The 15,244-nt window shown below is 48.4% G+C and overlaps 1 protein-coding gene and 1 long non-coding RNA gene across 7 annotated transcripts in view; one reads left to right on the top strand and one right to left on the bottom strand.

Annotated features, from left to right (window-relative positions):
- Positions 1-349: 349 nt before the first annotated feature.
- On the bottom strand, positions 350-3,312 carry LOC116792297. Its single transcript, XR_004359060.1, has 2 exons — positions 2,917-3,312; positions 350-1,892 (listed from the first exon to the last, which is right to left on the bottom strand). It is a non-coding gene; the product is annotated as an uncharacterized LOC116792297 (long non-coding RNA).
- ADAMTS9 (ADAM metallopeptidase with thrombospondin type 1 motif 9) overlaps positions 2,548-15,244 on the top strand; it is an 83,291-nt gene continuing 70,594 nt past the window's right edge. For 5 of the 6 annotated variants that reach the window (XR_004359059.1, XM_032699149.1, XM_032699152.1 and 2 more), the window contains exons 1-3: positions 2,548-2,747; positions 2,871-3,259; positions 4,497-4,659. Coding sequence is in view for 4 of the 6 variants with exons in the window: in XM_032699149.1 (XP_032555040.1) it covers positions 2,654-2,747; positions 2,871-3,259; positions 4,497-4,659 (646 nt within the window). In the remaining 2 variants the exon portion in view is untranslated. Of the gene's footprint in view, positions 2,748-2,870; positions 3,260-4,496; positions 4,660-6,012; positions 6,124-15,244 lie in introns of those variants that run through there. The other variant, XM_032699154.1, reaches the window with a different exon arrangement.

Raw genomic sequence — 15,244 nt, forward strand, 5'->3', positions numbered from 1 at the left:
CTTCTCACTCTCTCCTTCCTCAGGCAACTTGGTTCACAGTTCTTCACTCCCCCTTTGTTGACCGGCTGCTTGATATTGCTCCACACGCCCAACTGGCAGCACCGGCTCCCCCCAGCACTCCCAGGATACATCCCCACACCCACCTGAGCATGGGATACAGCCTCCCCTTCCCCTGCCATGATTTCTGGGGCCATATCCCAAGCTCAAGCACCCTGTATTCCTGTGAAGTTTGAAAGCTTTGGGGCACATGGAAGTTGTAGGAAGGTGCTGGAAGAGGGTCAGGGTTCAGGGTGCTCCTGCAAGCATCATGGAGCAGCACCTCAGCTCAGGGAGCAGATGTTACTCCAGGTATGAGTCAAGTCATTTATTTGATGAGACAAAGAAAGAAAGAAAAAGGATCAGGGTGAGAAAACACACCTGGAAGGAAGCCTGGGCTGCTACATGATGGTGTTATGAGATTCCCCTTTTTGTTCATCCAGCAGCCTAAAGACTTTGGTGCCTTTTCCGACTCAGTTGGGACACAAAATGGTGTGGGATAGATGGGAATTCCACATGCTTTCATGCTGAGCCAGGAAAGGCCATACAAGCCAGGGATGTGTGGCAGGCTTTACAGATTGACGTTATTTTACAACAGTTTGGTCTTGCTCCTCTTCTGAGGATTGATTTCTTTCTTAATATGTGTGGATGAGCAATCAGCTGCAAGGACAGGAAAATGTTACTGTGCAAGGCCCTTTGCAGCAAGAAAAGCAAATCTGGTCCAGGTTCACTCATAAACAGGTGAGTGCATTGGGACACAACCATCTTTGGTTTTGGGAAAACTTGCTCCTGGCAGTAGATGACACATACCAGAATGGGCACATCACCCCTCCTACACACTCACCATGGAAGCAGGGGACAACTCTGTCCCCAGAACTCAGAGGCCATCAGGCTGCTCACACCAGGCCGAAGGCTGGACATGGTGAGAAGACCCAACACTGCTGTCAGACTTGTCTGCACACAAGGCAACTCCACTCTGGAAGCACCTGAGCTTTGTCAACACCTCCCAGCCAATATGGGTGAGTTATCTTATTGAAAGCATCCGAAACTTTAATTAAACCATGCTTTATAAGCGTGGGCACGATGCTACATGGGGAGGTTATGTGCCATTACACCTTGCCCCAAGGGTGTCTTGACTTGGGTCTCCACAATCCTGGAGAATCAGGCACTGCTGAGGGCCTGCCTCCAGCCCTCCTACCCCCAGAGAGTCAACTGTAGGGTTGAAGATGCACAGCTTTACAGGTGGTGCTTTGCTTACTCTGACTTTTATATTCATCATACAAAATTAATAATTTACTGCTAACAGTTGAGGTTTCTAGGAATTCATCAGTTGTTTTGAAGAGCCAGGAGGTGATATTTTGCCCGGAAGTAGATCCTGAATTGATTTTTATTTTAAAGCTTTCCCTTTCTGCAGCAAATACTGGCATTCTGTTCTTTGTCCCAAAGTCAAGTGAAGAAAGTACAGAACTTAGAAATTTTCTATGGAAGTGCAAATCAAACTTCCAGATATCTATTTTCTTTTGCCTTGCCTACAGGCTTTGAAGGTTTAAAAGCCTTTTAAACCAAGGTTTGGGGGTTTGGTTTGAGGAAGGGGTAGAAGACAATGCTTAACTACATTTACTTCTGAAGGATGTCTTAAATTTTTACAGAAAACTTTCAAATTGTAAAACAAAACAAACTCAGATAAGGAAATACTCTTTCTTTTCCCTCAGGGTGCCTGAAAACTGCACAACATAAATATAACCCTAAACAAAACTTGCTTGATTTGTCTCTTATCTGAGAAATGCAGAAGAAAACAACTGCTGAAAGAAGGGTCACACGGGGGGATTCTTCGATTACTGGTCCACTTCTTCGAGCTGCCTTAAAAAAAAAAAGGAAAGGAAAACCATCAATTATGTAAGAAAACTCAGCTCTCCTCCCGGTGAGTGACAAAGTGGCTCTTCCCCCCAGGACCTGGCAGACCAGGCAGCTGCCGGTGCCGCTCTGCCCGGGCCACTTTGCGATTTTAAAGTCTCTTGGAAGGAGCCGGCGGGGAGCGGCTCCCCCCGGCCCGCCCCGTCCAGCCACAGCGATGGCTTGTCTTGGCCAAACCCCGAGACTTCGGCGCTCGTCGGGAATGAAAGAAAGTGACATGCTGGAAGGAGGGGAGTGGGGGAGAGAGGAAGGGCTGTCCCTGCTCCTGCAAGGGCGGGATCTTTCCTCCTGCTTGATCTATGGAGCCCGCCCCCTTAAATTGACTCCCGGGAGCGCCCCGTCCACCAGCCCGACGGGGGGAGAGGCGGAAAGCGAGGGAGAGCAGGCAAGGCAGGCAGGCGGGCGGGCGGGCGGCTCCCCCGTCCCGGCCCGTCGGTCCCGACCCCGGCCCGTCCGCCCCCGCGCACCATGCGCGGCCCTCGGCGCCCCGCGCCCCGCCGGCCCGCCCGCCCCTAACACCGCCCGGCTCCGGCGCCTTCCCCCGGCAGCGCTCCGGGGGCGGGGAGGGGGGAGAGAGGGACGAAAGGAAGGGGAAAAAAAAAAAAATAAAGAAGGAGTAAAAAGTGGGACAGGGAGGAAGAGGAGGGAGGGGGAGAAGCGGAGCGCGGGGAAGGCTGCTCCTCCGAGGACAGCGCGCAGCACCATGCAGCTGGCGCCGCTGGCGCTGGCACTCACCACGCTCTTCATCGACGGCTTGAGGACGGGAGCGAGGAGGCAGAAGCTGCACCCCAGGCAAGGTAAGGGGGTGCTCGGGGAGGGGCGGGGCGCGGGTGGGGAGGGGTGCTGGGCTGCCGCCCCCCCGGGGGGCGCGGAGCTCGGCCACCCCGCTCAGCGACATGTGCATCTCTCTCCCCTCGCAGCCCAGCTGCTGGAGAAGCTCAGCGAGTACGAGATCGTGACTCCTACCCGGGTGAATGAGTTCGGCGAGCCCTTCCCCACCGATGTCCACTTCAGGCGGCGCCGGCGGAGCACCAGCGCTGCCCCCGACGCCTGGACGGCGGCCGCCGCCGCCTCCCCCAAGGCGCACTACAGGCTGTCCGCCTTCGGGCAGCAGTTCCTCTTCAACCTGACGGCCAGCTCGGCCTTCATCGCCCCGCTCTTCACCGTCAGCCTCCTGGGAGAGCCCGCCGCCGACCAGCGGCGCCTGTACGCCGAGGCGGCCGACGCCGACGTGAAGCACTGCTTCTACCGGGGGCACGTCAATGCCCGCCCGCGGCTCACCGCCGTCATCAGCCTCTGCTCCGGGATGGTGAGACCCGCACCCCGCTCCCGGCCGGGCCCCGCCGGGCGCCCAGGGGCGGCGCGCCGGGGCGGAAGCGAGGAGGAGGAGGAGGAGGAGCAGGGCGATGGAGGGTTGGGCAGAGCTTTGGGACCGGCCCCTTCCCCCGCCCTCGGCCGCCGCTGGCGGCACCGGCTCGCCCCGCTCGGGGATTTCTCCCACCCCGCGTTCATTATTCCGTCGGGTTCCGGGGTGAGCCCCTCCTGCTCCGCCGTTTTTGGGGGAAAAACTGCCACCCAGCGGCACCCCGGGGCTCGATCCGCGGGATGGACCCGGGCACGGACACCCGCCTGCCCCCGCAGTGCCAGGGGGTGTGACAGGGGACTCCCCAGCAGCGCCGGTCCGGGACCACCCGGCACCGCGGGGCAGGACCATGGCCCGCTGCCTGGTACCCCAGCCTGGTGCTCTTTAGTCCAGGGATGTTGGCACCGGGATGAGCAGAAGCTCCCAGAAGGGCTGACTCTTGTGTCTGCCCTGGTGCCTTTCAGCCCCCCGGATTACCACTCCCAGGAGCTTCCCAGAAGCCTCTGCTGGCTCTGTCCGGTCCAGCAGCTCCTCTGGGTGCGTGTGTGTACCTAGGCTTGGGCATGTGTGTGTGGCTGGGTGGGCCTCCCTCCCAGTTACTGGTCCAGCATCCCAGTCTGGGATGGTTGTAGGATGGTTTTTCCCTTGGATGTCTTTTATTTGCCCACCAAATCCCTACATTCCTAGTCATGTGCAACTAGGAGTGTTGGTGTCTTCTCATAAGCAGGGATTTCAGTGGCTGGACACTGCCCTCTGGTCCTTACATGTGGGTTTAAAGCCTATCTTAGAGAGAAATGCTGTGTGAAACCAGCATGTGATGGGGTCATACTGGGGCCTCCAGCATGTTACAGCACCATTGCCCCTCAGGCAGGGGTGGCTTGGAAACATCACTGACATAGGGATGGGGTCTGGCAGATGTGCCCCTCTCACACTCCCTGCCTATGACTAGTAATTATCTCTCTGTGAGCTCCAGTGGGATGACTGAAGGAAGCAGTGCAACCCAGTGTGGGTGCAAGCAGTGTGACTGAAGCTGGAGCTCCAGCCTGTACCTTCACAGGGGTCGCTGTAGAACTGGGCAGTCACACACCTCCTTTGTTAACTGCTCACTTTGTGGGGTAGTGCTGCTTGGTGGTTTGTCATCACCCAAAGCTGACCACCTTTTCCTCTGTCCGGTCCCTTTCAGCTAGGCACATTCAAGTCTGACGATGGGGACTATTTTGTAGAGCCGCTGCTATCACTTGAAGAACAGGAGTATGAAGAAGAACACAATAAACCACATCTTGTCTACCGACACCGGACACCTCCAACCAACTCTTCAGGGGACAGGCAGACTTGTGATACGCCAGGTACTCATTTTGTTACTGCCCTTGATGATTTGGCACTTAAAAGTGCTGTTTGCAGCTAAAAGGCAGGAGGTTTGTGTGGGACAGAAGGGATGTGGAGTTGAGGGACCCCTCCAGAAATGGTGTTGTGTGCGCTAGGACTGGGCTCGTGATAGTAATGCTGTCCTGGAGAGATGTGGTGCGCCTGTGCTTTCTAGTAATGGGTTATAAGGAAGTTGCGGTCAGGAAAAATGTTCCAGTTTCCCTTTCATCCCTGCTGTAAGGCTGGCAAGAGATCCTTTGGGCTGTCTTGCCTTAAATATCCTATGAGCCTCTAAAACTTGTTTTCTGTTTTCTCCTACCTAACCATCCGTGGTAATTCCTAACCATCCTAATCTTATTTGCTCTCTGTCTGATATTCTGTTCCTGTCCTTTAAATAACATCCTTCTGTCTTGGTCTTGCTGTGCTCCTGGTTTTCCCTCCCCAAATCTGGCTGTTGCATGTCTTTTCCTTCTAGTGGAAATGAGAAGGTCCTAACACCAACCCTAACAGTTCTTCCCATATTAATCACTTTTCCACGGTTCATTTTCAAAGGCTTTTTCTTTTTCCTTGTGGCCCTTCCTCCACCACCACCATCTCCATGACCTCCTCACTCCTTCTTTCTAGTCTTTGCACATATGAAAGAGCACAGGCCTTTTTATCTCCCCTTCACGTGCCTTCATGAGCAATAGCCGTGCTCCTACTGTCCCTGTTATCTGCAGTGGCCTCCTGCTGCTCTCTGCTTTGTTGACTTCCTGATGTTCACAACTAATCCTCTCCTTTGGCAGCAAATACCTAAATTTTCTCTGAAGAAGCTTATTCCTTCAGTCTCCTGTTTCACCTGCTGTTTTGTCCTCTTTCTTTGGCTTGCAGCTAGATCTTCAGGAGCTTTAAAGCCTAAGCAGAGTAGACCTTGACTGGGTCCCCTTGCATGGGCTGCAAGCTGCTCATATGCTGCAAAGTAGGTGGAGTTGCTCAGGGAGTGAAGGTATCACTGGAGGAGAAGCGTGGTGCCAAAATTAGGATGCATTTAGCATGCGTGACTTGTTTGGCACCCATGACCGTGGATCATGGCTGTGCTGTTGAGCTGTCAGTCTGTTCAGCTTGCACTGATCATGCTAAGTCAGAAGATGCTCTGATGCTCTGTGGCCAGCCAGAGCACTAGCAACATATGTTTCTTCTAGGAGACATGTGGATACAAGTCCACATGCAAGCATATGTGCTGGGGTACAATGGTACCTCTCACAAGGCTGTCATTGTTTGTTCTTCCAAGGGTTGCTGCTGGACTATGCCATTCTGGTTTCTCTCTTCCAGCTGTTTCTGCTCCCTTCTTTGAGATCAGATGCAGGAGACTCAGAACAGTTGGAAAGAAACACGGAATCTGGCACATTGCATCAGTAGCCCTTGGAGGAACGGAGCAGCAGATCACAGGACTCATTGAATCAAAGGTAGCTGGGAGGGCTCTGACTTTGGCTTGTGGACTTGACTGTGCTGCTGTAACAGTGTGCTGTATTTCACCCCCCTGTATCATAGCTTCCATTTAGGGTATTATTCTTCTGGATCGTGATCCAGAAGAATAATACTCCCTCTGTGGTATTACCTACATGGTGTATGTCTCTTCCTCCTCTTTTCCAACATGCTCTGCTTCTCACTTGCCTTTGTTTTCTTGCTCTGCTCAGTTGCTTCATGCAGTGGAGGGAGAAGGTCTCACCTCTCAAATACAAGCTTAAAGGTTCCTGATAGGCATGAGATCTTATTTGTCCTCCTATTCTCTTTCCCTCCATCTCTGCCTCTCTTTTTTACCATTGTCCAAGCTTTTGAAAGGGAGTGATGCTATGGTCATACGTGTATGGTGAACAAGTCTTGGTCATTTCGTTTAAGGAGCAAGTTCAGGGCAGCTTGGGCAATGCTGAACTTTGGTGTCCTCCCTGGGGTTATGTCTGGTGAGTGAAGGTGTCTCATGTCTTTGGAGCCGTGAACATGCAAAGTCTATCAGCACTCACTGTTTGGGACAGGGTACATCTCTCACTCGTACCAGGGAAGAATGGTTTCATGAGAGTTTAGGATTAGTCATAGCTGTGGGATGTTGTGTGAATCCAGTCTTTTGTCAGAAGAACGTGTGAAATGGTGTGTTTGCACCGCAGGTTTCTGGCAGGGGTGGAAATTCGCTCAAAGAGGAAATTCATGCGCGGGAAATCTGAGGTACCCACCCTGCAGTGAGCAAGGGAGCCCACATTGCCGGGCAGTGGTACTATTAAAAATTACTTTCTGATAGTCTTCTTCCTGCTTCCTGGAAATGATTAATAAGCAACATGCTGGTGTGCCCTTGCCATGATGATGTAATTCTAGACTTCTTGCAGTATTCCAGGAAACTTTCCCTTGTGAATTCATTGACAGACTGAGTAAAAGCTTTCATTTCCAGCAGTCTCCCTGGTCTTACTTTTAGTTTTCAGCGTCCTCGGGTCAGCTTAGAAAAACAGGTATTTGCTTTTGTTACATTTTAATTAGCAGTTTCTGATAACAGCTTTAGGTCCTCTGACATACAAGATACTCTGCAGATGTTCTGAAAAAAAGATCCTTTTCCTCTGAACACTGATGGATATCGAATGCAAACTGTGCTCTGCAGATGAACTTTTCATAGCACAGCACTGAGGTCTCTGGCAATGCACTTCAGCCGTCTGGCGTATAGCTCAGCCACCGCAATAAAAACTTTTGACAAAGTTTTCCTTGGGGTAACAGGTTAATGTAGGTTTCAGTCATAGGAAATGGTGCAATTTCTTCTCCTTCCCTTCTTTTAGTTAGTGCTGTGAATCAATTTGTCATCTGGCCGAGGATCTGGCAGAGTAATTAGTTGTGTTGCACTGAATAGCCCTGACGGGATGAAGGCTTGGCCGGGCTGACAGTGTGATGTCACTAGGTGCAGCGCCGCTACCACCCATCGCTTCACGATAGCAGGCTCTTCCGATCCCAGTTATTAAATATCCGCCTTTTTGAGGTGGAGGAGGAAGAGAAAAGAAATTGCAATCCTAAAAAAAGAAAAAAAAGGAAGTGGCTCATTGCGAAGCTGGAGCACGGAGCTTTCCTGCGCCCCGCAGAGGAACAGTCTGACTCCAGTGATAAAAGGCGGGGAGCTGCATCCTGTGGTGCGGAGGGAGCCGTGTCCACGTGCCGGACGCCTTCAGGGGGCTGGCAGCAGCTCTCCAAGCCCCCCATCCAGTATGACCCTCCACCAGGAGCAGGCCAGTGAGCCCTACCCACTGGTTTCCACATGAAACCCTGAAGGTTTGGTCTGGCAGAGAGATGTCCAGCTCCAGGTGCCAACAGGACACTGCCTCTGGTCATCACCTGAATAAACCACTTCAGGCTATCTCTTGCTCTATATCTTGTGTCTTTCTGCTACTTCTCCTTTCTCTCATTTTCCTTGTTTTCTGTTGTTGATGTATTTGTATATGTGTTTTGGTTGTTGGCTTCTCTGGAGCTCTTCTCTTCCAGTTTTGTTGGGTTTTATCATAGCTTTAGCCTTTTACTGAATGTTACCCAATCATTCTGTCTGTCAGCCACCCCTTGTTCTGAGACAGACATGACCTTCACATCCACTGAGACACAATTCCCCTGTGTCCATGAGTGTAATTGTGAGAACTGGGCTTTTTTGTTGCCCCACTTCTGCTGCCTGCACAGCTATTGCTCCAATCTTTGCAAATTCCTTGCAGCATTTTCTGTGACCCTGGTGCAGAACTCCTGAATGAACATTATTGGGCAGCTCCTTCTTTGTACCCACTGCCTTCATTTTGCTGATCTGCACTTCCCATTTCCTTCCCAGCTTCATTAGTTAAATACCTCCCTGGTCTTGCCTCATTTTTCATAATTCTTTTATATTCATCATCCCACTTGGGTCTGAGATGAATAAACCAAGGACTAAATGTATAGTGGGTGCCTGCTGCTCCCATGACTTGCTGCTGGCCAGCTGTGTCTGTCCCGAGGCTGGCATTAGATGTGGACTCTGGGGCTACGTGTGAGGATCTTGAACAAAGTCCTTGTTCCTTAATGAGAGTGTTTAAAGCAGGAATATCCACCATGGGCAAAACTCCTCAGGCAGAAGCAGCAATAACACTGATGGTGCCAAACTAGTAGGAAGATGATTAGAGCAGTTTCTGTTTCTGGAGGGGAGCCAAGGGGCTGAAGCCAGCAAAGAGGCCTTGCAGCAATATGTGCTGAGGTGGTGAGGTTTTAGAAATGGGCTCATTTGAGTGCAGGACAGAGCAGGTCTTACCTGCGCTGCACTGGCTGTGCCCCCACCGCTGCCGGCAGAGGTGGGAAAGCCCAGTGACTCACCTGCTGAAGTTGCTTCCAAAAACCACTAAGTACTACCAGCACAGATGGCTGCAAGGCACAGGCTCCAGGCTTAGCACATCCTGGTACCTGCCAGAAACGGATGCAAAAGGGTCTCAGATTTGCAGCTGGGCATTCAGTTGCAGCGTTAAAGCAGTTCAACTACTGGAGAGCCAGTACATGTGTGGCAAGGCACAAAAAGGGAAGCCCCACGTACCCATCCAGGTGAGGAGGAGAGAAGCTCTGTGTCTAGGTCATGCTGAGAAGGGTTCCTAAGAGGCACTAGAGAAACCAGCAGTGTGAACCAAGTCTTGCCATTGAGCTAGCATAATCATACTATACTATACTACTCATAGCTATGTAGCCGTGCTTTCTGGCCTTGATATTTTTACATATTGCAAACACAAGTTCCAGGCTTGACATGTGGGACTGACTTCAGCAGCAGGTGCTCCTAGACATGGACCAGTGGCATAATCAGTAATATGTCACTGATTTTTCAGTTGCATTAATGAGTAATTTGTAATAGCTTACACTTTCATAGTAACTTTAACAACCTTTCCCACTGAATGTGACACTGGGAAACCACCAGAGCAGAGGATTGCTGTCCTGTGTCTTGAGCAACCAAATGCCTGGTGCTGCCAGCTCAATGACTGTGATCCTGTTTCTGCTTGATAATTAGCACCAGCCCACTCAGCTCATACAGATGGTTGTCATCTCTCTCCTAATGGCACCCAGCTGCATGAGAAGTCACTGGTGAACCCATGGCACAAGCAGGAGATGGGCCTGTCACTGTATTCCCGTGTGCTTGGGAAGGGGTGGCTGGGATATGAGTTTGTTAAGAGTGTTATCAGGAGACTCTGGGGAGGATGTGTTGGAGATCTGGCACCGTGGTTAAAGCCTCTCCATGAAGCATGGCCTTTCACTGGTGCAGGAAGGGGATGAGCTCTTGCTGTGGGTCAAGGTGTGTACTCAGTGTTAGAATTGGCAATGGAGCAGAATGGGGCCAGGGGTGGAAAATTTCCTACTCCTTCTACAGACCCATTATATTTATTTTGTAGCAGTTTTGAGGCAAAAGCTTTGAATTCCCTTTCCACAGGATTCAGTGTTTGGGTTTTTGTGAGTGGTCCATGGTGAGATCACAGATCCTTTGCAGCCTGGCTGTTGGTCTAGAGCCCTTTTGTATTTTTGCTGTTTCTTTTGGACTGTTTGTCTTGGTTCCAACCGTGTCTCTTTTTTTGTTTTCAACTCCTTCATCCAGCAGAATTTCACATTCTAGGTATCTGGTTTCCAGGCAGGTCTTCAGGCAAATTCTGTACTGCTGGGTGTCACGTAACCCCAGGGTTACAGAATGTTTGCAGGGAGGTTTTCCTAAGCCTTTGCTTCCAGGTTGAGCAATCCTTGAGCTCTTTCAAAAGTCTGTTTAAGCTGTCAGCTTTGCTTTTGGCCTCAGGGTAAAACACTGACTTAGTTCTTTCCCTCAGAAGAGTTTCTCATCTTAAGGAAGTGAATTGTAATTTTTAGTCAGATACTAATTATTTCAGGTTTCCTTCCCTCCCAAAAACAGCAAAGGAGAGAGTTATGTCACAAGTCCCATATGCCAATGTAATTAATTCTATTTCTGGCATCCTATTGAGGTAAAAGCACAGTAAGAGCCAACTAGTACTTGATCAAATGGGCCTGGGATGTCAAGCACAAGCTTTTCCCATGCTAAGCTGGGGAAGGGATCAGTCTGTAATGTTTGTGGTACATTGTGATGTTGGCAAGTGAAATAAGGTAATAGACTGACTTCAGTTAAAAAAATTGATCACAGTCAAGGATACAGCTCCCATAACTGGTTTTGGTTTAAAATTCCTTATTGAAAATGTATTAAGTATCCATCTGGCACCCTAAAGGAGTAAGGCTAAAATTGTAACCAAACAAATTATTATTGAGTGGTTATTGTTTTGCAACTTAAACATTGTAACTGAATAGAGTTATATTATTCTCCTGGAATCAAAATGGATACACTTGCAGTTTTGCGTTTACTTTTACCTCATCTGTGTGGACATCCACTGAAGAAGGGCAAGTGGAAGAAGCAGGGAGGAATCACTTTGATGCTTTCTGCCTGTTCCCTTTGGCATATACTACTGAAAATAGACTGACTCTTCTGTGACTTCTTTTCCCATGTGCCTGTATTGTCATTGCCAGCATTCCTGTGGCCAGTTGCTGGGCAATTTCTTTCCTTCTAATAGGATATTTTTTCTTACCTTTTACTGAGTGACCGTACGACGTTGTGGTGATCTCAGTGTTGTTCTTGTTGGCATGGTACCTCATAGGTATCACTAGACACAAGTGGGGTTAACATGTTGGTGGACTTGTGGCTGTTATGTGTTGAAAGTTGCCTTAAGAGCAAGCAAGTGTGGGAGTTTGGGCGCTCAGGCGCCTTGCAAGGCAGAAATCAGGCTCAGCAAGTGTCACCTCTAGAGATCTGCAGACAAATAGGTCCCGTTAGCCCAGGCAGTGCCAAAGGCAGCAGCTCTGGCTGTTTTCCTGATGTGCTGAAAAGCCACCAGAGTAGGTGTATTCATACCAGTTTGACCCACAGCCTGGCTCAGACATGTCTGCTCACAGGAAAAAACACTGGGATGTACTTTAGAAAACAGTCCCTTGTGAGGTCAGGGTGAATTTCAGGGTGAATTGGGTTTTTTCATTTTTTTTCCTAAACCAGTAAATTATGGAACTGGTTTGCAGTAATTTTCAGCACTGTATGTTGTACCAATTCAGTGGTGAGGTGCACTTATTTAATTATCTTGCCTATAAGATGATCTTGAATCATTTTCTGCCACATGCTCAGCTCATCTGTTAGTATTTCCTTTCTTAAAGGCACAATTTATTGTTTTGTTCATTAATCTAGTTTCTGTCTACTGTGCAAAATTGATAGCTTTCACGTACAGCTTTTTACCCTAGGCAGAAAAAAGGTCTTTTAGGCTGGAATGCATTCTGATATTCATCATCAGGAAAGGAAGTGTCTAGAGTATGTGTGGCCTTTGGTGTTTGCATGGTACAAACCAGAGAATATTCTATTACTGAGAAAAGTTGACTGGTGCAAACTGCAAGTTCGTGGTTCTCAAGTGTTCTGGTTCAAGTAAGCAGAAATGCAGGGTCACCCTGAAAGACATCAGGGTTCAGCATCACCTTGAGCTTTGGCACCTCCAAGGCTGAGGTGTCTATAGCCAAAGCCACCAGAGGTTGCAGTGGGTGAATAGGGGTGGAACTGTTGATTTTTCCATCAGCAATGCTTCATGCCAGTCTGAACTGCTCATAGCTACGTAGCCGTGCTTTCTGGCCTTAATATTTTTACATATTGCAAACAAAAATTCCAGGCTTGACATGTGGGACTGACTTCAGCTGCAGGTGCTCCTAGACACGGACCTGTCTGAGAACCTGAACGTTGCTCCATCTGGACACTTAGGAAACCACTTTCTGAAGTGTATGTGCGAAGTTCAAAGTGCAGTAAGGGTGAGAAAGTTAACAAGCAGGAGTGCCTGGTTCATGAGGGCTTATGATTCATCCATGCAAGTATTTCTCTTGGTAGCAAAGAAGAGTTCTTTTTAGAAGCCCAAGATTTTGATCCGACTGTAACAGTTTGGGAGGGAACTCTTCTGAGACCAGACTGTTTCCTAATTCAAAGGAAAGTATGAACAACATGGGGAAATCACAGCTTCCCTCCTTTGTATTGCTCTAAGAGTGGTACTTGTGAAAGTGCACTTATTTTACTGCATTGCCGTTATTCCAACCATGAAAGCTTGATCTGTGCAGTTGTGTGCAGTTCTTGCTGACAAAGGTTGAAACCCTAGTTGGTCTCTGTTGAGTGGGTTCAGGTTAATTAAAAGTTGAACACTTTCTGGTTTGCAGATTAGAGAAATTGAGCAAACTTTCATTTACACCCTTAGTGCAGAATATCTTTCTCTTTGGATCCCAGCTGGCCTGGATCCTTCATTTCCCTTCTGATGTAGGCCATTATCTCGTCTCTGTCAATAAAATCTGTTTTCCCTTTCCATCTATAGCAGCAGCTCTGATTGCACAGTCAAGGAGCTATCCAGAGGGAAGGCAGGATTAGTCCTGCTCATAGAACTGGTCATATCAGTGTGGTACAGAGTAAGGCAGCAGCTGGTCCCCTGTTATTGTTTCCATCCCTGGCTGTTGTCTGAGAAGCTGCTGTCAGAGAAGGTGTGTTCAGCTCTGGCTTATGCTTGCTACAACAGCACCCCCACAGTAACAGAGGTGAGAATTTGGCCTCATGCAAATCCATCTGAGATATATCTGGAGATATATTGGAAGGTAGATAGAGATATAAAACATACTGATAGAGAACTAAAACAGAGCCAGGGCTAGAAGAATCCTTTGGTCCAGCTTAGGACCTGTTTTTGTCCTAAAGAGGAGCCAGCTTCCATCCTTTTTCCTGGCAAGAAGAGCCTAAAAATCTGGCTTGATTTCTGCCAGTCTGATCTCTGCATGAAGGAAAATCCATTTTGCCTCTCTCCCCTCTGTTTTCCAAGTGATGGCAGTCCCTTAGACGGCTGCTTTTGTACCAGCTAGAGGCAGTAAATTCCAGCCAGCCTCTGTAGCTGGAATTTGTACTGATGCATTTGGGCAGAGTTTGCTGCTGGGGCTCCTGCCCAAGAGAGATGGGTCACATGCTGACTGATTGCCCTGATGGAGCTCAGCTGAATTTTGATCTGCTTTATGGGGGGGTGCAATAAATAATTAGCTTCCAAATGATAGTTTTCTCATCTGCCCAGCTGGATCAGAGCAGGTCTAGGAGTGTTGTGGGCCAACCACTGAGTGGCAAACTTTGTTAAAAATCCTAGGTCACACATTCAGAAAAGTTATTGTCATAAGTTGGTTTGAAAGGATCACATGCCTTTTCTAGCAGGGAGATGATGTTAATGTTTGTAGCTCAAGAAATAGATTTTTTTGCCCCTCTCTTGCTTTTACTCTCTCTTTCTCTTTCACATTTTTTCCCGTGCTATGTGCAACTCTTATGAACTTGGAGCTGAACTGGAATTGCTTGAATTGTTACATGTCTTATTTAATTGAGCAAATTGCTTTCTATTCCAAGGACAAGTTAACGTAGAAATGGAAAGGATTAGAACTGTTGGGTTAAGGTATTGTTCCTTCTTTTAATCTTTGATTTTAATGTAACAATAGCTACTATTTCAAAAGCAGTTCCTGACTCTGCCTTGTCACCCTTTCATGCAGGCGAAGTACTCATGTAGGGCCAGAGTCTTCCCTGCCCTCTTTCTTTGATAGATCCAAAGTACATTAACCAGCAGGAATCATCCATAAATCAGCTGAATGAGTTCTGGGCTGAGGCTTCTTGCACAAGCGAAAATAAATGGCAGGAGTGGGAAGATGCCATCAGAGGGAATATCCCTGTCACAGAATTTGGTCTCTATTTTAAGTCCTACATTACAAAGGAGAAACCAAGCAGAAGAAGAATTAGGATACACCTCCAGGTCTTTTAAACACAGTGGAAATAGTGTAGATTGTCTTAGTAAAGCATGCAGTAAAACGGACATTATGCCAGCAGCCTTTATCCACCTCTCAAATGAATATGAACTGTTGAATCAGTGCATGGACTTGTCTGATACTTGAATTATTGATCTGTAGTATGCATAGTTTAGAGGGTTTGTCTACTCATTGGGGTTTGATTTTTCTGCAAATTAAAAAAAAATGTTTTGTTGCTTAAACCCATCCAATTACTGCCATGTGTAGGTAGATGTTTTTCAGGTCATTGCAGGAATTGAGAGCCTGCCAAGCAAACCATTTTTCTTCTTGATTTCTGTTAATATGTTAACACAATAGGAAAAAAAAAGGAAAACAAGTTGGAAAAAATATCACACCCTTTTTTTTTGGCGCTGTGTGTGGCAGTAGGAAGCTGTAGCTGTAAAATTGCAGTTTTCTTGTGTAATGTGAGAGATTTTCACTTCTGCTTGATCGAAGGGCAGCACATTGCACCATTCAGTCAGAGCATTGCTGTCGTGGCCACCGTAGTGGAGCGGGATATCACCAAAATCAGGTACACAGAGTACTGGCAGTGCCTGTGTGCAGCTCCCATTAATGTGGGGGTTTTATGGATGGGCTGAGAGCAGTGCACAGCCATTAGCATTCAGGTTTTTACAGGTGAATGTGCACCATCTCTGAGTGTAGTTATATGCAAGAAAGATGGGTGAAGATAACATCTCACTACTATCAAAG

The sequence above is a fragment of the Chiroxiphia lanceolata genome, chromosome 11 (genome assembly GCF_009829145.1).
Source record: "Chiroxiphia lanceolata isolate bChiLan1 chromosome 11, bChiLan1.pri, whole genome shotgun sequence".
Classification (NCBI taxonomy): Eukaryota; Metazoa; Chordata; class Aves; order Passeriformes; family Pipridae; genus Chiroxiphia; species Chiroxiphia lanceolata.